Source organism: Xiphophorus couchianus, chromosome 3, assembly GCF_001444195.1.
Source record: "Xiphophorus couchianus chromosome 3, X_couchianus-1.0, whole genome shotgun sequence".
In the NCBI taxonomy this organism is placed as follows: Eukaryota; Metazoa; Chordata; class Actinopteri; order Cyprinodontiformes; family Poeciliidae; genus Xiphophorus; species Xiphophorus couchianus.
In genome coordinates, this window is record NC_040230.1 from 22,362,858 (window position 1) to 22,385,226 (window position 22,369).

At 37.2% G+C, this 22,369-nt stretch overlaps 2 protein-coding genes across 8 annotated transcripts in view; one reads left to right on the plus strand and one right to left on the minus strand.

The window, feature by feature from the left end:
• Positions 1-22,369, plus strand: part of triob (trio Rho guanine nucleotide exchange factor b) — a 100,895-nt gene that overhangs the window by 29,995 nt on the left and 48,531 nt on the right. For all 7 annotated transcript variants that reach the window (XM_028012155.1, XM_028012156.1, XM_028012151.1 and 4 more), the window contains 6 exons: positions 8,453-8,527; positions 10,719-10,833; positions 13,739-13,931; positions 15,137-15,241; positions 15,378-15,842; positions 16,995-17,117. In XM_028012155.1, coding sequence (XP_027867956.1) covers positions 8,453-8,527; positions 10,719-10,833; positions 13,739-13,931; positions 15,137-15,241; positions 15,378-15,842; positions 16,995-17,117 — 1,076 coding nt within the window. The remainder of the gene's footprint in view (positions 1-8,452; positions 8,528-10,718; positions 10,834-13,738; positions 13,932-15,136; positions 15,242-15,377; positions 15,843-16,994; positions 17,118-22,369) is intronic.
• On the minus strand, positions 18,794-20,879 carry LOC114141562 (uncharacterized). The gene is made up of 5 exons (XM_028012157.1): positions 20,556-20,879; positions 20,379-20,459; positions 20,113-20,169; positions 19,884-19,975; positions 18,794-19,790 (listed from the first exon to the last, which is right to left on the minus strand). The coding sequence occupies exons 1-5, from the start codon at positions 20,854-20,856 to the stop codon at positions 19,713-19,715; spliced, it is 609 nt and encodes a 202-aa protein (XP_027867958.1). The 5' UTR covers positions 20,857-20,879; the 3' UTR covers positions 18,794-19,712.

Consider the following 22,369-nt stretch of genomic DNA (forward strand, 5'->3'; position numbering starts at 1 on the left):
ACATTTTATTGATCACAATAAGGAGAATCTGATCTGATTTGTTGAAGGCTGTCAATATTTCCAGTATATTGTCTGGCAAGCTGAGGTTGAAACTTTGTTGCAACACATTTAGTGTACCTGTTTTCTGGTAAGGTCTGAGTACCTATTTAAATGTAGCAGCCATCGAGAATGAACAGAAAGACATATTTTCCTTTAAATACCCTCTACAAATTTTGTTCAATTGACATTTTTAACCAACCCACCTTTACAGGAAATAACAAATTCTGAGTCTTCTTTCTTCAGTAAGGATGTCTGCGCTGAAGAATTTAGTTGCGGTTATCTGCTGTTAGCATTAGCTGCAGCAAAGCAACTAAAAAGACTGTATTTTCATCATATATTTTATTTTTTAAGAGATTGTCACCAAAAACTGCAAATATTACAAAAAATCTGGCTTTTCCAAAATGTGGAAAAGCCAGATTTTTTGTAATATTGTCTATTGAAAGATTTACACATTGTCAATGGAAAAAATAGGTATTTTTCTTATGTCAGAGCACAAAGTTATTATTATTATTATTAGTTCTAGATCATTCTTGATTCAGTGCTGATGGCAATGCAAAACTAACTAAACCAACTAAGCAAACAAAATACCTGATTGGGCTCCCATTTCACTTTTTATGTCCCATACTTGTCTGTTTATTATGTAATTTAAATTGTAGAAGCATTTTTTCTTCTGCATCCCGAAAGCCGAGACCACTGGGTCTAAGATTTGCCAGCATTGGTTTTTGTTTAGTACAAAAAAGTGCTGGCAGCTGCTGCAGTGGGTTACCAGTAGTGAGATCGAGGGGAACTTTGAGAATTTTTATAGCCAAACTATTCAGCTCAGCGAAATTTGTACGTTGCACACTGACTTTATTATTCTGACTCAGAGAGACTTGAAACCATCAGAGGAACAGGTGTACCTTCAAGTGACGTACACAAAATCTTGAGATGCACTTTAAGCATAACAATATAATACAAAATTACATGACTCGTCTTCTGACACACAACGGATTTCTAACAAGACTACATCCAGGTTTTGTGCGCTGTGTGTCACTGTGCTACTGTAAGAGCACAGATGTGACCACAGTGGTTCATTATAGACTTATGAAACTCTGGCCGTGCCCTTCTCTGGTTTCACAGAGAGCTTAGTGAACCCATCATCACATGCACATTCACTGGCTTGCACAAGGCCGCTGATAGTGAACATTGTTTATGCCCAACTGCATTGCTTTTACAGTGTGCTGCACAGTGCAGAAGTGACCTGAAGACCCGCTCTGCCCTTCTTTTGAAGGATGAGTGTTTCATGGAGAGAGCTGTTAATCTGTGGGATTTATATAGATTGAGAAATGTATTGTTCACATCACCATTCCCATGGATTGGTTATTATGTTGTCCAATATGAGTTATTAATGCATGCCACATCTTGGTCAAGGATTGCATGTAGGCCATTTGTCTTTTGGTTAGCACAGTTTGCTCCAATAAGTTGGCAAAGTTAATAGTTAGAATTGATTTTTTTGTAGGAATGGTGCTTGATATTCAGCTATGAAAGCGGATTTGATGTGAAGTCTTCACTTTTTATGGTCATTTTAACCACACCTAATTACACATAAATACAAAATTGATTAATCAAACATAGCATTGTTTAATCTGGAGGCACCACTCTACAGACTGCACACTGAGCATTTAGGCCCAGCGTGAGAGCTGTACCACAAAAAGGATGGTTTTCATTCGTTCTAACTTATTCATTGCCTTTTTTCCTTTTTTTCCCCGCTCTCCTTTTTTTTGTGCTCTGCTCAGGGGTTAAGTTCAGGTCGAGGGAGTTGCGGTAAGAGCAAAGTGTTATTTTTGCTGTAAGCCACACTGTAACAGCAACAATATGAGAAACATGATGAAAGTTGAGCTCACCACAGTCCCCCGGCCCCCTGCCAGCCCTGGACGAAGGTCACAGAGCTGGGCAGGAGTGGACGAGCGGGTGCTAGACGTGCCTCTGCTGTGGGAGCAAGAAACAGACAAGGCCGATACATGTGTGTCTTTATGTGTAAGAAGGGAGAAAGGGAGAGGAAAGCAACAAAGGAATACAGCTTGATAGATGGAAACTTGGAAATTGGATTGAGAAGAAAGTTAGTTCTCTCTGTTGTTTTAACAATTATGCTCGACTGGTGGAGAAAAGCTTTTTTCTTCTCGTTTTTCTCTTTTTTTTGATAGTTGACTATGTCTAGTCAAATATCTTTATAAGGTACCAAGATTAAGAGCACACCACTTGAAATATACTGAAATAACCTACTAAATATGGCACATAAGCAGTCCTTTGTGATCTTCAAGTAGCAAACAATGATATTCTGGCAGTGATTGTGGGTTGATATATCGGTTTGCTCTACAGTTATCCTGTTCATCATGTTTACCGTGATATATTTGTGACAGCAGTTAAGCCAACTGCACTGTAGCATTTCAGCAGCTTTGTGTTGCAAGTTGAATAACATCTGCTCTGCAACGACACAGACACAGTCAGCTTGTAATTTGTCTGGGTTGAAAGTTTCAATGTTGTGTGCCAAAGGATTGGAATCATGAGGCACGTTGGGATGCACAGCTGCATGTTGTACATGTAAATCAAGGTAGAGCGTTCCAACTCCATGGACGGCAGACACAAATAAACATTTGTAGCTCCTAAGTTTGGGAATCACTCTTTAATTACAAGATTACCATGGACCTGAGACAGAATTTGGAGTTATGTATAGACCAACACAAAACATTGACGGATTGAACGGTGGAAGGAAATGATTTGAGGCTTTCAGAGTCTATAGCGTGATAACTTTGGTACGCATTTTATTTTGAGTTTCTGAGTGAATACCTTGTTGAACTACTTTAAATGTTTGTCTGCATTGAATTTCTTGAGAATAATTTAATGATGTGTACCTGTTTTGTCATTTTCTTTTGTGTTGTATTTGTTGCTGTCTCTTGGCCAGGACTTCCTTGAAAAAGATGAAAATATGCATTTTACAGATTTTGTAGGCAACTTTGTTCTGTTTTGTGTTTGACATAATCAGATAAAATCTCTATAAATTAATTTGGAGTTTGCCAGGTAATGTGACAAAACCAATATTCTTGAGCTTGCAATGTTGATTTATTCCTGTGGCTCTGATGTTTCAAGGCTGGACTGAAGAGGAAAATGAGCTTAACTGACTTTGCTGTAAAAACTCTGAATCAATTTAGCTATCTAACTTAACTCATAAAGTTATAAAGACCACAAGTGCCAAGAAACAATGCATGATGATAACTATATCTTACTTTCTCTGGTTTCCACACTTCTAGTGCAAGCACAATATACACACCACTCCCACTGTAAAAATACATATCCTCTCACAGGCTTTTGAATCAAGCCTGGCAGAAACACTGCATTTTCTTTCTGCTGTGCAAAATATAGATATTGCTCCTGTGTTTTCAAACAAGGTTGTCTTGTATCCTTCCACTCTGTGACATACAAGATATTGTCATTTCACCTCTATTTGACCAAAATTAGGCAAATTGAAAACTAAGAATTAACTAATCTTGACTGTGCATCTTGCAAGTACAATTTTTCTTGTACTTGAAAGTATAAATATTTGTTTAGGTATGCTTCATGACAAGTTTTATTTTTGTTTCATTTCTCAAATCTAAATGTCTTCAACTACCTAAATAGGTCATGTAAATACAATGTTCTATAGGAGTGTCACACTTACAAAATATTTTTAGGGTACATTTACAGTAATGTTAAATAAATTAAAATATTTAAAACATAACTTACTTCAGTAACTCAATAAAGCACGCTACATAGTTTAGTTATATAGACACACTGATGTTTTCAACCCTTCTCTTCTGTTACTTATGCTTTTTCTCTTCCCTGCTAATGAAAATTTGACATTTAAGATTAGAATATCACATCAGACATAAAAATCTAAAACACTTTAATACATGAATATGGCCTTGATAAAAAAAAGTATACCTGCCTTGTTGTTTTAAAAGGGTACTTTTAATCAGAAAAAAATTTCTTAAATGTGCAAAAACTTAAAATGCACATGTAAATATTTTTGTTTGCATCTATGCTTTTCTCTGTATTCATAAATATCTAAAAAGCCCATGAGTCTACAAAGCCTACTTCCTGACTTACTGTACATTTAGCTGCAGTAAAATCTTTTGTCTTGCAGAAATTGATGTTCACCCATCACTGGCTTGCTAATTCAATACTTTTGATTAGGATTTTGCTATTATTTATTTAGGATGGACTGATAATACTGAGCACAACTTAAATACTTTCTAAAATTAAAACAATGGGTGCAGAAGCTTGAGTGCATTATGGATTAAATTAAATCAGCTTTAATTGTCTAAGAACAGCAAAGTAATTACCAAAACCACAAGTATGTCATAAACTGGGAAATTCTGGAACATTGGGATCACTGTTCACACTCAAGCCTGTTTAGCAGCAACATAAACCAACTGAGTAAGAACAGCTTTATTCTTACAAGCTTAACGTTTTAGCCTCCAGATTGACAAACCAAATGCCTTTCAGAGGCAAGTTTCATTGTTTGGCCATACTGACAAAAAACTGTGACGTTATGTAGAAGCTTTCAAATGAAAGAAACCTGTACCACATGTGAAGTAGTGAAGTAGTATCATGCTAAAGCTCTGTGTTGCTGTGGTGGTAATGCTGAATTGCAACCTGTCTGCAGAGTAACGAAAAGAGAAGCCCATCCTCAGAATTCTTCAGCTTCACCTCAGATCAACAGATGGGGTAACACTTTATTTGGCGGGTTTGTTCATAATACTGACATGACACTGTCATAAACATGACATAACTTCTGTTATGAACATTTAGGAGTCTTCATGAATGTTTACGACTGGTGTCATGAAGTGTAATTTGGTAAATAATGACACTTTTAAGGCAAAGTTGCATTAAAACTTGTTTTAAAAGTCCATTAAAATGGCCAACCTTGCATTATGAGTTTGATTATTTACCGAATGACACTTCATGACAACAGTCATAAACATTCATGAAGACTCCTTCATCTTCATGAGAGGTGTTATATCACTTTTAAGACAGTGTCATGTCAGTCTTATGCACACACCGTCAAATAAAGTGTTACCGCAGATGGTAACACTTTATATTGTGCCCTCCACAAATGGAGGGCACAATTGGGTGTTCCTGTGGCACAGTGATCCAGCACACTGCTAAACCTATTTTGGATAGGATAAAGCATGCGAGCTCCTTGAATCACCCCAGTCTCAACCCTGTTAAAAATTTATGGAGCAGACCAAGTAGTCCATCCTCTGCCAGGAAACCAAATAGCTTAATCTTATTTTTAGAAATATGTTTCAAATTCCTTCATTTGTTAAAATGTGTTCATTTGCAGGCAACTCTGCCTGCTATGAAAAGACAAAGTGCATAGTAGCGGTTAAATGGATTCCTCTCATTATGAGCGTGCTATGAACCTGGAATTGAACAGGTTTATTTTGTTCTTAGCAAATGTGTAACTGAAGGCCTGTGTGCAGTAGGAGGAAAAAAACACTATGTGCCCCTGTGTAAACATTTGAAGTGAGAAGCAATGATGCAGTTTCATGAATCACAATGGGCTTGGCAATTTTTCACTTCCACAGAATATTCTATGCTAAGTCGCTGTATATAAACATGATTGAAATCATGAGCTGCATTGTGTGAGTGTGTTTATTTTACTGCATATGCATCACAAGCAACTGTTTGATCTAGAAGTATTTTATTCTGCTTTTCAAGCTACACTGCTGTCCATGCAGGACACAGTGCAAAAGTTGGGTGACAGTCACATCTGTTGCTCGCTCTTCTGTACCGTTCTCATCTCTCTGGCAGATTTGGCCCGATGTAGAGTTCATAAAGGTGGAGAAAAACAGTAAAAGCAGAACTGCAGCACTTTAACAGAGGTCAGCACCAGCTGTGTGCCGGAATCGGTATCTTATATAAACCACCATGGTGAGGAATGCGTTCGTCTGGGCACCCTTGACAGAAAACATGCATGTGCTCAGACATGGAGTTCAAGAGGAGCATTTCTCTCTGTCCTGTTGTGGAGATGTTCCACACACTTACACACACACACACCTGTTTTTAAAGAAAGTGTAGACTTCTTACTTTGTTTGTCTTTGTGTGCGTGAGCAAGAGAAAATAAATGGATTCGAAACAGGTGCTGCAGTTTTCAAAGACAAAAATATCAGAGGGAGATTGTAAAAACTCTAAGTTTGAATGAATAAAACAGGCAGTCAGCTTTTCCTGTTTTAGTAGATTGACCATTGCAGTACTTAGGCCTATCTGGTTGTGCTATTTTTCAAAGATTTTTTTTGTCCATTTACCTTTTTTTGCAGTGAACGCACGGTGGAGCTTTGTCTTGAATCTGATCTAATGTAGTTTATACAGTATAAACAACAAGGGTAGCCACTAACATCAGGAGTGAATTGTAGTTCTTTAGTCTGTTTCTTTTTTGTTATAACTATAATTGAAGAGGCAATCATAGTTTTATTAGACTCCTCGTGTAAATTAAACTAATTTTAGTTGGTGTCAAGGTTAAAGATGCTAAAACATAGAGAGTGATTATTTATCTTTCACTAATTTGGTTATGAATAGCCTATGAGAAGTTGGCTCATTTTTACAGTAAGTGTGGTCTGTGTGATTCAATGCTGTCAAAGTAGCTTTGTAGTTATGTAACTGTTTGTTTTCTTACTGTTTTATTTTTTTGTAGCCTTTCTATTTATAGATACATTGTTTATGGTTTATTGCTGTTGTTACTTTAAATTAATGACTCAGTTGTTTAGCTGTTAATTATACTTCCACCGTCATGCTTCATTGAAAACTGCTGTTCTGGGATTATGTTATTTTTTAGATTTAGAGAAGGGTAAACATTTTCTATGGCTGGCATAAATAATCACTTTTTTTGTCTCATCTGACCACGATGTTTTACGTCCCTTACATTTACTGAAATATCTTCAGAATTAGATTCCAGTTGCTGTGTCGAAAGATTGTCATCCTCTTGTGTTGTTTTAGCTGTCTGCTGTGTTGCACAAGTTTACTTGGTTTTATTTAATTCATAATAAAACTTTGACATCAATTTGAATTTATGCTGATCTTTATCTCTTTATTTCTGTTGAAATATCTGTTTTCATGTCTTCTGTGTGGTGTTACATTTTTGGGTCCTTAAAAATACCTTAAAACAGGCATGTATATATATACTGACATTATGACAGTCAAATGGGATAGAAGGAAACTTAATATACATATTTCTTATTATTATTGTACACCATTTTCTTCAAAATGGCATCCATAAGCATGGTAGTTCTACTTTGTTTTTTGTCAGTTTTATAAATTTGATAATTGTGTAGGTCCATAGCATGAAACTTAAAAATGTGCATCTTTCAATTTCGAGTCTTCATATTGTTACTAAAATTAGCCAATGGTGTCAGCTTTTTATGCCAATATAGGTTTACTGGCAAAAACTTTCTCCGTTGTCTTGACTAATTTACATTTTTTAGAGACTATCACATATTTACATCCTCCAGTTCTTTATTAAGTTGTGCAAAACTAAAGAATTGCACAGTTACCAACAACTATCAGATTAAAGAAATTAGACAACACTGAAAAAAAAGAGCACTGCCAGTTTATATAAAAAAATCAACAACATTTAAATCAGCAGCATTTAGGATTGACCTGTCAGGCACAGATGCCTACGCAGTTGATAAGAATCCTTTGGTGTGAGGGTGGTTTGCTGTTGGTATTTGCATTTTGCTCCCTTGCAGTAAACCTTGGACCATCTGCTAAGCAGTTGAGGCAGAGAGGTTGACATTTGAAGAGCATACCACAACAAAACCCAGGCCAGGCTGAGAAACATATTGGCACCAGGCTAAGCTAAAACAAAAGCAAAAGACTATTGCTTGACCTGCTATGTTTTGCAGCTTTAACCGGACCCATATGGCCACTGACATGTCCTGCATTCTGGTGTTATCACCATCTCCTGCTTGCGGCACTGACATGCGTTATTGCCCAGTGATCAGTATGTATCATAGTCTAAAACTGTTGTTGGTAGTTTGGTTCTCAAAAGCAAACGAGGCAGTGAAATGTTATCACATCTTCTCTTTTTTTAACTGTTGTCATGACAAAATCTTCTAAACTGAAGAATGAAAACTTTTTTGGAAAATGGACAAAAAAAGAAGTCATTACATTTCTCTGCAGATCAGAGTCACCTTCATTACAGAGACTAAACAAATCATTAACTTGGTTGGATTTAAATTGCCCATTTGATAAAATGACATAATAATTAAACCGCTTCTCTGTTGAAGCAGATCCAACCTCCCCTCAGGCTGTGATGTATAAATTGAATTAATCTTGACAGGTAATCAAATGCAAAGAGAATTACCTTGACTTACCTTTTTTGCTTTTTTCTTTTCAGGGTTTCATCGCAATGAGGACATGAAGGCAATTGATGTGCTTCCTATCCTCAAGGAGAAGGTTGCCTTTCTCTCAGGTCCGTTACACTTTCTGCATGCCATTTTCATATTACCACATTTTTTATAATCTGTCATTAGTCGTAATGATCAGTGAAAAGTCTGTTACAAAATAAATTAGGGGAGTCACTTTAGTTCTGCCTTTTATGGTTAGATTTTTTTAGAACAATCAATAGAAATAATTGCATAAACTGACATTTTCATTTAGATTTAAGTAAATCTAATAAGGTAAGCGTTAATGGCTTTAAAATAAAATGTTATTTTGATTTTACGTTTCTTATGAATAGGGTAAAGTAAATATTATCAAAGATAAACTTAGAAAATAAAATAACTTAAAAAAACTAATCAGATAACTGGAACAATGTGTGTCGTGGATTTTAACAGACCACAGGTCTCCATATTGTATTTTTAGTTAACGCTAGTTCTAATATCTCTACAGTTTCAAAATTCACTTTAGCAAGCTGAAGTGAATAGAACAGCATTAGTGCTAGGTCAGATGGGGTGTACCACTAGGTCACCAAGCGTTGTTTTAAACACCTATTTCAAGGATCTTGAGTAATACACTGAGCTTCGTAATTATTTTTTTAGACAACTGCAGAGGCATTGCTTCAGTTGCCACTCATTTTAGACACTAATTCGTTTCCTTCACTGCTGCTTTAGTTTTAATTTAAAACAATTAATTCCACTGCTGTTTCACAGAGCTTCATGGTGTCAAGTGCTACTTTTAGAAGTTGCCCTGTGGGCAATTCACATGATCTCTGAAGCCAAACTCTGTGTTGGATGAATTAAAGGGACAGTTCCCTGTCATTTGTGCATCTAGCTGATCCAGGTGTCCACCACCCAGCAAGCAGATGCTTCTTGTTTAAGAAAGTTGACACATTTAACTAAGAGCAACATTGCCAGGAGCCGTCTGAACTTATTAACCTAAAGTCACAAATGTTTAGACAGGCCTGGCAAACTTAATAACATCTCTGTGAAAATAATCATGCCCCAATCTAAAGAAAACAAAAAAAACAAAGTGACCAAAAATACAGACAACTCTCAGTCTGGAAAGTGTAACAAAGCTATTTCTAAGGCTTTGGGATTACAACAAATCATTGTTATAGTCAATATCCATAAAAGGAGAAAAAAAATAGAACAGTGACCAGCCTAGCCTTTAGTCACTATCCTACTAAATTTACTCCAAGAGCGGATCAATGATTCATCCAGGATGCAATAAAATAACAAAGAACAGTATCTAAAAAAAAAACTGGAGGACTCATTTCCCTTACAGTCAGTGTTGAAATTCAACAAAAAAAGAGTTTCCACAAAGGATTAGCATGAATAACTGCTGACAAAAAGAAAAATGTCCCAAAAAACATGTTGATGATCCCCAACACATTAAAATAAATATTCTGTCCAATGAGGGAAATATAAAACGTTTTATAAAGGGCGCCAGATACACAGTGGTGGTAGTATGATGGGTTTCTTCAAAAACTGGGTGACTTGCTGCAATTGATAAAGCTATGGTTTCTGCCCTAGGCTTAGCTTATTAAAAACTGGTAAAATTGCTAAGCATTTTATTCAGCACTGATTTCCTGAAGTTCTGTTCTAGCATTTATTGACTAGTTATCTTAGTGAAGAATCCTATAGCTGTTAATGAGTTTGCATGCTAAAGAGGATTGGTGAGAAGAATGCATCTGAAGAAAACATCAGTCATTTCTAAAAAGAAAAGTTAATCAATTTTAAGGGAAAGATTGGGCTGTTTTTTCAATAGGAGTGTCGATTTGATTTTACCCTGACTTTTAAATGGTATTGGCATCATTTGTCATTGTTTTTAAGCATGCTGTGTTTGTGTCATCATGAGACTAATTTGACCCTTACCCTTTAGTTTGACTCAGCGTGGCCATGACTAACCACTGACATAATAACAGATGGTTCGGACACAAACACAATGTAATCTCCCATCACTTTGGCACTTAGTTCAGTTGTCAGTTCATATTTATGTACTTAATTAAATATGTTTTTCTTTACTAGCAAAACTGCCTTTGAATGCAATACAAAGTTAGTTGGTTGATCTGTTTAACTCAGTTCAGAACAAACTTTAATGAAATTGTGTTCTTGTATCTGAGGTTTTCAGTCCCTTTTAGAGTTCTCAGAGATGACCCTGGATTTTGTCTAATTATCAAAGTTGATGTCATTTGCTGATTTTCTTTCTTGTTGTGTCTGAAGGTGGCAGAGACAGACGTGGAGGTCCAATTCTCACTTTTTCAGCACGGAGCAACCACGACCGAATAAGACCTGATGACCTCCGCAGACTTGTAGCGTACCTGGCTACTATTCCAAAGTAAGATATTAGAGTGGATATGAGAACAAATTGCAGATACATTGAAGAAGTAGATCTTAAAGAAAAGTCAGGAATTTGAATGTGCAGATCAAACCTCTCTGGAGATTGAAAATGGCTACAAAGATCTGATTGGTGACTCCAGTTACAACTTGTGTTGCTATTTGACTTCCAAATAAGCCAAATGCTTATTATTTTATGTTATTTACTGACAATGTTGCCTGATTTTAAAGACGCAGCAATTTATTTTCCTGAATGAAACACCTTTCTTTGACCCGTGCACACACACACACACACACACACACACACACACACACACACACACACACACACACACAACACATAATCCACTGCTAGATTTTCCCACCTTGCTTGGTTTAAATAATAACCTTATGCTGCAAAGTGTCTGAGGGTTTTCGTATAGGTTCTTGAAGTTCTTACCCTCTATGTTTTCAATTTCTGTCTTTAATTACAGCTCAGCTTAGAGAAAAACTAGTTTAGTTGGTAGATCTGACCTCTGTGACCCCTTCCTTTTGAGTCTGCTGTTGTTTGGAAGGAACTGGTAGCAATTCAGCATTGTGTCATAGTTACATTTTTTTCACATCTGAGTTTTTCACATGTACTGGTTATCCTCTCCTGCTCCCATATTTGCTTTGTTGTCGCAACGATTTGCATCTAAAAACCTTAAACATGTAGCCACAGGAATAATGTTCAAGCTGCACTATGAACTTACATACAGCGCAGAATGCACCTTTAACACATCGCTCCAGGCTGTTCTGTTTGGCCTCACTGGTGATTAGCTTGGAGTTGCAGTTTGCACTCCTCTGTTCTGCAGCCTCTGATCTTCTCAGTGCCACACTTTCTAGTGCTGTGCAGGTCGAGTACTTTTAAGTGTTTCTCACCTTAGTATTTCCGACACTTGTCTGGAGGTGAGAGGTGGTTCAAATTAGTTGCAGCAAAAATAGTATTTAGCGTTCTAAGACTTTTCTAAGAAGGAAGAGGCAAAAGGATAGCCGTTCGGTGTTCACTTATTTTGGTAAGTGTTTAAGTTTGTACAGTGGTGTATAAAAACATACAGACTACTTTAACTGAGCTTTGCTCTGTTGATTTTCTGTTTTGATAGTTTCAGACAAATTTGTTATCCAACACTACTAATTCAAAATATCCAATTTCTTCCTTAGTACATAATCAAGTTTAATATTTGCTTTTAAGGGATTTTTAAAATCTGAATCAACTGTACTGAAGAAGCAGGGGGAAATCATAAAACAGAACCAGTGCCATAGATTCTGTTGCACCACCACAACAGTCCAAAAGGTAATTTGTACATGTGATCAATAGTTAGAAGAAATAAAAGAAACATGCTGCCTTTTTTATGATGGCTGATTATTCTGCTTGCCTTGTCTATTAAATAATTGTTCACTATGCACATGTTCTCCAACACACAGATAAGACTTTCAGCTTTGCAGATATACCAGAGATGTTTTTTTTGTCTCAGCTAACTTTCAGATTCTTAGCTAACTTTCAGTGATTAAATGATTGGATCAGTTAATTAGCTGACCAAATAATTAGCATCATATTTTCTATTTAATTGGATATAAATGAGTTGGAAATCTTTTAAGTTCAACAAATTTTAAATGTTTATTATAACAGTCTGCCAACATTTTTGCCATTTGTTTATAAAGTGAAAGAATAATATCCCAGATTCCTTATTATCTCTGTCAATAGAGAAATGCCTTGCTAAGCCTTGCAAAGCCTTCCTGAGATCAGTAATTAAGTAATTTTTTTGCGAATGTAAAGTGGTGCGCCCCTGTGCATGAGAGAGAGGGCAGTTGGTGTTGCACAGTGCTGCTTTACAAGAAATGATCACTAATAAAAAGTAAAAACATAATTACAGTTAACATTTTAAGCTTTCGTTAGCATCTTCTTTTAGCCATTAGCATGGGTCCCTGTGTATTTCCGATAGTCAGAGCTACAGAACCCGCACCTTTACTGTGACATTTCCAAAAGATTCTCAGCATTTCCTTACCCACCACGTCCCTGGAGCATTGCACTATATTCAAAAAGATAGAACTGATACGTTTTGCAGCAATGCATTCAGCTTCCCATCAGTTGCTGACGTCTCTCTGTTGTTACAGCCTGAATGAACAACCTTCACACCAAGTTCAGTTTCTACAAGCTTCTTTACTCAGTCAACTTCCAGAACCAATAATATTGTTATGAGTGCAACCTGGCAGAGCTTATGTAAGCGGTTCAGAAAAATATAGACTGATCACTGATCAGAACATGTCACTCACCAAGTCGGATGACTTCAGTCACCACTTAAGAATGGAGGTGTAGTTACTCAGTGGAGTGATAGATTTTCCTTCTCTGTTTTATTCTTTTTCCTCTACCCTTACTCTAACTCTGCCACCGTTTTTCTTCTTCCTCTTCTCTGTCAGCTCTTTCTCTCTCTCTCTCTCTTTCTCTCCTCTCTCCTTTCTCTCCGCTGTGTTTTCTCTCCCCATTTGGCCGATGCTCTGTTTTCAGAGTGAGGTCAGAGTGAGATAGAGCAGGAGGGCCTGCGTCTGTCTCTGTTACAGCTAGACACATTTAGAGCATAGCCTTTAATGCTAAGAAATAACCTTTTATGGGCTTGTTCAGCTGCATGACTCCCGGTGAGTAGCAGTGGAAATTTCAACGCTCGAATGTTTTTAACTGCCCTTTTTTCTTCTTCTTCTTCTTCTCCAGATGCGGTGGAGGACAGGACCACTTAGCTTACATATTTGCAGCTACAACAAATCTTTTACAAAATATATTTTGTTGGGATTATATTTGAACTCTTTTGACTCTTTTTCTCCCTAGGGTAATATGTCTTATTTCAGTAATTTAGAAGATAATTTGCCTCTTTATTTTGCAATCTGTTCTTCAGTGAGGAGGTGGCCCGACATGGCTTCACGGTCATTGTGGACATGCGTGGCTCCAAGTGGGACAGCATCAAACCGCTGCTGAAGATCCTGCAGGAATCTTTCCCGTCTTGCATCCACGTTGCCCTCATCATCAAGCCAGACAACTTCTGGCAGAAGCAGAGGACCAACTTTGGCAGCTCCAAGTTTGAATTTGAGGTGAGTGATGCATTATTATTTAGAGCAAAACCAATCCTTTTTCACTAATAATCATAGCAGTAGTTTTGCAAACTACTTTATTACTTATTGCTGTCTTTTATGGACACATCATTTGTAGGATTTCTCTGATTATTTCTTTCCAAATATAGTTGCAGTTATCATCTACGGCATTTTTTTCCAATAAGTTATTTGATTTTAAAACAAAAATGCAATTTGAAAAGTATCAGCTCGCCCCCCCTTCGATTGGCTCAGATTGGACTGCTCCACTGTGACAGCGACAGTGTTCTGTCCCGTGTGGCCATGGGTAGCTGGTATATTTAGTTCTGACCCAGTTACCACAGAACCGGGATAAATAGGACATTCAAAGGATTTCATCCTAACTTCACTTATATACTTCCAGAGCGGTCCATTTTAGTTTTTCCTGCAACGTACTGTCAGTGGTACTCCACACCCAAACAGGACGCTGTCGGTTTAATTCTCTCAGATTGGCAGCAAAAGTTCAGGACCAGAGGGAGATAATCAAGATGGACTCAACATGTAATCCTGTTAAGTTTTCACAACTGCTGCTGATCGTTACTGAAGTGGAAGATGTTTTCTCTGCAAATCCCAGCTGCCCTCTAGTTTACTGGGAGATAAAACAAACTGCTATTAATTATAGAAGCACTCACAGAGGAAAATTTCTTCCCACATTTTATTATTTGTTATTGTTCAAGCACTTCCGTGAAAAGGTTCAGATATCTGCCTTTCTCGTAACAGTATAATTAATGTGAATATTCTCATAGATGTGGCTGTTTACATTCAAAACAAAAGTCGACCTCAGCTCCAGTTTTAAATCTGTCAATTTAAAAGGTGTTTTTATTATGTCTACCTTCCTTCATTAAACCCAGCACCTTCTGCTTTCGCTTCCTGTTAGTTTATATTCTTGTGTTTCACTTTTATTAATGATAACATGATATTTTTTTTTCAGCACACCTTTTATAAACAATTCAGGTATTTAGCTGAAGAACTGCATATTTTTCCAGAAATTCTTTATTTAATGTAGGGGTGATGTTTTGAAAAGTTTAGAGCAGAAAAAAATTGAATTCCAGTGCTTTTTTTTTTTTTTTTAGATTTTATTTTATTTTAATTGTTTTCTTTATTTTCCTTGATTTATTCATAATCTATTTAATGCATTTTTTTTATTCTATCTTGCTAACCTTCTACAGACAGTGATGGTGTCCTTGGAGGGTTTGACCAAGATAGTTGACCCTTCCCAGCTCACGGCTGACTTTGACGGCAGCTTAGAGTACAACCATGATGACTGGATTGAGGTTTTCATGTTTTCCTTTTTCTATTTCATTTCAGTTTTGTGGTGGAGCTAATTTAATAATTGGTTGAAGCTTTTTATAATTAGCTAAGACCTACTGTGGTACCATGGAATTTCCAGCTTAGACCCTTTCATTCCAGGTGCGCCTCTCCTTCGAGACTTTTGCCAGTGACGCAGCTCGAGCGCTGGCACGCCTCGAAGAGCTTCAGGAAACCTTGTCCCAGCGCGACCTCCCACGGGACCTGGAGGGGGCTCGGCGGCTCATGGAGGAGCACGCTGCGCTGAAGAAGAGGGCTACAAAGGCGTCGATAGAGGAGCTTGATACGCAGGGCCGAAGACTGCTCCAGAGGCTACAGCTACAGACTGCAGGGGTTGGGGGTGGCAGTGAAGGGGGCTACAGCAACCGCGGCGTTGGAGCCAGCGGAGACTCCAACGACCACCATCATGGTCTTCATGCAGACGCACACAATCTGGTTGCTAAAGTGACGGCGTTGTTGGATAAGCTCCACGGAACGCGGCAGAATCTGCAGCAGCTGTGGCACATGAGGAAGCTGAAACTGGACCAGTGTTTCCAGCTGCGGCTCTTTGAGCAGGACGCTGAGAAGGTCAGAGCACTCTTCTTTAATTTGTCCGTGTTGGAGTGTTTCACAGTTCCTGCATGCTAGTTGAAGATAGAAACACATGATCTAGTTAATCCATGGATGTTTGACCTGCTTTACGCACAATATCCCCATGTAGATATGGACACACATATATCAAAGCTTCATTTCTCCTTAAAAACTATTTAGTTCAATCATGGTACTTTGGTATCCTTCTGAACATCGACCAGATAAAGCAAGGCGCAGAAAGAAGACTATCAATAGTCTTCTTTTGAAGACTATCTGTTTATAAAATAAAGAAAAACTTTTGAATAAGAAAAAAATACATATATAACCAGTGTGACTGAATTAGGGAATGGGCTTGGTTCTGTTTTGGGGCTCGACAGGGCATAATTCAATTTCCAAGCTACCAGGTCATTCTGGAGAGAAACAATCTGGTCAGAGTTAAAAAGCTCAGTTTCAGGTCATGGGTCGTCCACCACTAGGACAATCACTCAAAACAAACAGAAAGACCATCTGAGAGAAAGGAAGAACATTGCACTATTGTCAGATGGTCTTCCAGGGTTCCAGATCTTAATCCTCTATAATATGCTTCATATCCAAACCAAGAAGGCTTGACAGTGTGCTCTGTAAGGTTCCATTTTCATTTAGTAAACTATGTAAAATATCCAGATCAACTAATACTCAGAAGCAATGTCTGATTTATTAAACATGGAGAAAATAATGGAGGGTGTCATTAAACATTTGTCAATTTCAACTATTTCTAATGTAGTTGCACTTTTTTGGTTAATTAGAAGTAGTACCAACACACTTCTCTGCATATGACAGTCACAAACTAATGAAAGATGTCTAATGTGTCACAATCCTGCATAAATCACAAATATACAACTTCTGTTCACACTCTGGTGAACTATGAAGAACTTAGTAGGAATCAAACTCAGCTAGTGTGTTTCTTCTATTGACTGTATCACAACTGAGCTTAGAGATGACATTTGTCTGTAGAAATTAGTTCTTAGTTGATGGATGAAAGGTTTTGAGTAAATGCAGGCTCCTAACAGCAGCCTCCTCTTGTTCTCACTGTTGTCGTTAATCAGCATATTGGAAATAAATCTTGTAAAGAACACTTTTCTTTCTCTTCTCCACCCTTTATATTTGTAGATGTTTGATTGGATCATGCACAACAAGGGGCTTTTTCTGACCAGCTACACCGAGATTGGAGGGAACCACCAGCATGCTGTGGAGCTGCAGACACAGCACAACCACTTTGCTATGAACTGCATGGTAAGAGTCAACCTGTTTTGTTCTTTTTGGTGTGTTTTTTTGCTGTTTTTTTCTGTGCTCACATACATATATCATTACTACCAATGGATGACTAAAATAATGGCGGAAAGACCTCTCATCTGTGTGCTACCATCACACAATGCTTCACCCTTTTTTGAAGCAGTGTGTTACAAACTATTCTGCAATTCTTCTGTCCTGTTTCTGTTTCTCATACGACTCTTTTGAACAAAGACAAGACTTTGCATTGTCATTGCCCGTCGTGGAGCCGGTCCCAGTATTGACCCACTTTATGACCTCTGTGCCTCTCCCACAGTTTAGCGCTACAGTCTTACATCTCTTCCCACTTGATCTGCTATATTTATTAGCCGGTCTGACAACTAAGAAATATAGCTGAGGACATTGGATTGTGTCATCAGCATTCTTATAGTATCATGTTCTGCCACAAAAAGTGCATCGCTTCTTATCTGTGTTTTGTTATTACAGTTTTATTGTGTCCAGTACAAATTTCATTAATGAACTTTCAATGGATTTATTTTGTAAATAAGCAATAAACCAAGCCTGAATCAGGCGCTGGTTTGCTCTAGGCAAAGGGATTAACACACCATTACCTCTGATTCAAACTGCAGCCACCTTTCTACAATAAATACAATTATAGTCAAGGGAGAAGTAAACACACACCTTTGGAGACCTTAAAGTCTGTCATGGCTTTACTGATGTAACAAGCTGCTGTCAGGGACAACGCGAGGCTAGTCACCACCCACGGGTAGCTCAAGTTAAAACCAACCACAAACCCTTGAGAATACATCGATGGAAATTCTGTGTTCTTGAGAATATGACCACACTCTGCCCACACGCATATCTGCACAGTCAGGTTAGCTCTGAGTGACCACTGCCACCTCCACCCATTCTTTCACAGGAAGCTCTGCTTCCTCTTCCTGTTGCTTGCACGGCAGAATGGAAATACACAGTGTCAAACTGTGATTATAAGTGTACAAAGGCTACATAAATACTGTTATTTTTGTTAGGATTTTCTGCTATGTGGAAATTTTTACAGTAGAAAAAAGATCAAATATGACACATTTATTTGGTAGTTTGACACTTTTTAAAGCATAGTAAAACTGGTATTAAAAATATATCATTTTTTATCAATAAGGATTATAGTGTTTAATCAGTTATCACTTGGGAGGATGTAACTATTAAGTGAAGACTAAATGCTAAAGAGGCCTGTGTTATATCATTTAGGTGTTGTAATATCTCCAGCTTTAAACAATTAATGTAGTGATGTTGCTGTTATGCCCCCTATGGGATGTTCTTTGCAAGTACAGCTGGTGAATTACAAGTCTTCTACAGTACATCTCTAGTCATTAACACTTTTCACCTTTAATAAGGCGACTTATGCAAATGTTGTGGGTGTACTTATTTTTATTTTGATATCAGAATACATTTATAAGATTGACATTCAAAAAGTTGGATAAATCTAGATACAATTCTCTAATATTGGCAAGAAATTCAATACGTCTCTCAGTTGTGACTCAGGAAGGGAAGATTCAGATTTGTTAAGTTTCTATCTTTGTCTTAGTGATGTATAATTGTGATTTAATTGTACTTTTGTAACCTTGTTTTTAAATATAATCAGGATTGCTATATTTTTTTAAATAAAAGAGTAAAACACAACATTTTGTTCTATATACGGTACTTTATATTCAGCTCACAAAGCATCGGATAGGAATAAATACAAGACTTGTTTTGTTTTTATTTTACAAAACAACAAATATCTCTATATTGCTTAGCTCTATGATCATATGTTTCTCAATCTCCTATCTTTTTTCACGGTATACCTCAGTATAACAAGGTATACTGAGAGATAAATAGTTACAGATTCAAAAACACAAATTTTTCCACCATACCTTTTATGTGCTGGGGTGACCAGATTTTTTCTGTTTTCTCTAACAGGTAGCCCAACCTTCTGCTGAGCTATGCCATTTAGTTATATTAAAAAAATATATACAAGTTTGTATTTATGAAAATATTTTCAATTGTAATAAACATGGAGAGTCAGGTTTTGAAAACTAAGAAAGCACCTCTAATTACTTTTTGTTAAGTTAATTTTGTTTTAATGTTTCATTTGGTAAGCTATGGTTAGCATTTCGGTTACCAGGGTGACTTCAACTTAAACCTGTAGAGTTAATCCAACTAACCTTTTTCTTGTGTTACTTTATAAAAAGCTTAAAAGTTAAAATGCCTTACATTCAGTTTAATGAGAAGGAAAAGTGGTCATTTTTGTTTTGATAACATTTTGTTTAGATAACTGTAATTAGTTAGTTTATGTTTCACACTTTTGTGCATAGGAAATAGCATTGGAAACGTGTTTTTTTAACTCAAGACAACACATGGCAACATGTGTGTGTTTACACAAGTATAAAAATACAATATTAAAATGAACAACACAATAAACATAATCTATTCTTAAATTACAAAATGTCAATATATTTTATCATGTAGAGAATGTCGTAGCTATATGATATTGATCAGTGTTATTTTGAATACAAAGCATATACAGAGAGGGGTGGAATCCTGTTCTCCATCGGCCATAAATCAACACTCGCACTTCCATGAGTTATTACATGAGCCGTTTTGCAAGTGAAGAACAAACGATTCTTGACTCATGAACTTCTGTAAAGACACAAGAAAAAAAAAATGCAGTTCAGACTATCCCACTACATGTAAACTATATATGCTCACTTAGACACTGGAATCGCACCTTACCTTAAGCATTTCACAGTTTAAGACATGCAGCTCTGAATCAGAGGTTTGGTTCTCAGCATTAGAAATGTAGTATCTTGGTCCACACCCCAAACCTTTTAAAAGAGAGACAGTTTAAGAAAATGTCATCTTTAAGGGAAAAAAAACCTATTTTTAAATGAGTATTTTACTGTTTACAAAAATGTTCATACTTTTTTGGTACAAAGATGTTTTATGCTTTACTATCTCTTACCGATTCCTTCAAGCTGTTTCTCTAGTGACCATTTGTGGAGTCTTGCGAGTATGTCACCTGTTCATTAAAGAAATGCCAAATAATTGCACTTTGTTTCTGACCGATCTGAACAAAATGGCAAAAATATCTCTTTGCAAATCAAAGTAATGCAAAGTGAGCTAAATCTTCTCCAATGCTGTAATGCGCAGCACAGACTTCAAAATGTACACAATTTGTTCAGTCTCAAGAAATTTCTGCCATTTTTTTAATATTTAAAATGTACTTACAAGCAAAGCTCAGACCAAGCACTACTACAAGCAACAGTAGGCACAACAAGACCAGCCCCACCATGGTTCTCTGCAAGAAGGCTAGTTATCAGAGAACACGTTACAAACACTACTGCTGGGTTTTTCCCTGGAGTATTTGCTTTAACTGTGCACTGCTTTAAAATTGAAGCACATTACCTAATTGCTCTGTTTTCGCCGATGCTATGTTTCCATTCGGTGGAGGCCATCTTAAAGTCATGTACCTGCTAGGGAGAGGCAGACTGTTGATCTGTGGACGGTTGGGAGTGTCATTAGTTTGCCGGGAGGCCCTGTTAGTCAGCTGAGTGGCTCCTCCTGGCACTGGCACAACCTCTCTTTGTCTTATACCAATGTCAAGAGTGTCTCCGTTTTCATAAGTGTCATCTTGGTCTTCCCACGGGTCAGAATCCATCGCCATGTATTCATTGTCTGGACTCTCGCCTGGTTGAGGGCCCTCCATTGTTGAACTGCGGGGCTGTCTGTGAGTCAGCTCATGTTCTGCAGGCCTAAAATACAGGTGTCTGTGGATGCAAATAACCTGGTGGGCGGGAGAGATTTTCATCTGCATTCATAAAAATCAAAGAGATCCCACCTGCCTCTAACACGAACCGTTTAGTCTCTGGCGTTAAAGTCAGAAAAAGACGATTTTTGATTAATGTACAATGCTGCAGTGTTCTGCTTAAGAGCATTGACAACTAATCAAAGAATTGAAAAGTTTATCTGTAATCAAGGTCACACAAGCTGCAAACGAGTATATTTTTTTTCTGCCTGGAAATGTTTACGTAAAGAAACATAGGAAACGTTGGACCTGTAGCCTGGTTATTTGCCTGTAGTTTGTATACAAGGAGATGTGTTGTAGAGATTAGTATTATTCCAGTAAAGACCTTTGGGTCATGGATTTGCTTAAAAACATGTTAAACAATACTATCCCATATACACAACTGTGGTTTTCATTGTTTTCCAGTATTGTCTTTTCTCACGAAGGAGAGAACCAAAACTGCTCTTGAAACTGAAACACAGCATCTAAATATCGAGAAATAAAAATTGTGTTTTGGTTGTTTACTATATTACTTTTATTAGACCCATATATATTCCATTCTTGCTGTTACATGTGTTAGCATCAGGAGTTTTTTTTGTTTGTTTTTGTATCCCCACAGTTGTTCTGAGTTCAATTTAGAAATTCATCCCTTTTCCTTGTTTTTCTCGCTTTTGTTAAATTTGGCATTATCCTCCGCACTTTGTGTATTTTTGCCTGTTTTTACTCCACCACTTATTCTTTGATCCTTTGCCACTAATCAGTTTGATTCGAAACACCTTTTTCTGTTCCTGTTAAACCCATCCTCACTGTCTCCTCATGCATTTACTTTGTATAAACGCCCTGTGTGTTTGAGCATTCCACTACTTTGCCCCTCTTTACCCTCTCCGAGTGTGTAAGTGCTTGTGAATTAGTGTAGATGTTCTTAGGGTCTCATAATATCTTTTTTAAAAGAGCTGTGACTACATGAAACTGATTTTGGGTGTGCAGATTCTGATTATTCTCATAAATAGTTTTTAGTTCTTGACACTGCCTTCCAAGAAACATAGGCAACCCTTAGCTTAAATGATGCAAAAGGTACTCTATCTTTTTGGATTTTCGACACTGAAAATACATAAGAGCCTACAGTTTTCTGCTATTGTCCTCTTTTGAGATTGAACTGTTTATTGGGTTGTAGCTGTTGGTTTTTTTTCCCACATGTTATAATTAAAACAAGCGACCTCGGTGCCATAATGGGCTCCAGGAGCAGTAATTGAATAGAATAATAACTGGCTGTTAACACAGTTGTTAATTAGCGTTTGCTGATCCATGCCTATCTTCACAAAACAGCTTGAAGCAGGTACATTAGAAAAAGCCTAAAAGATTAAAAGGTAAATGGCCCTTTTTATTAATCACACGTGGGTACGCTTTCCAAGCGGATGACTTTTTAATGTCCCCG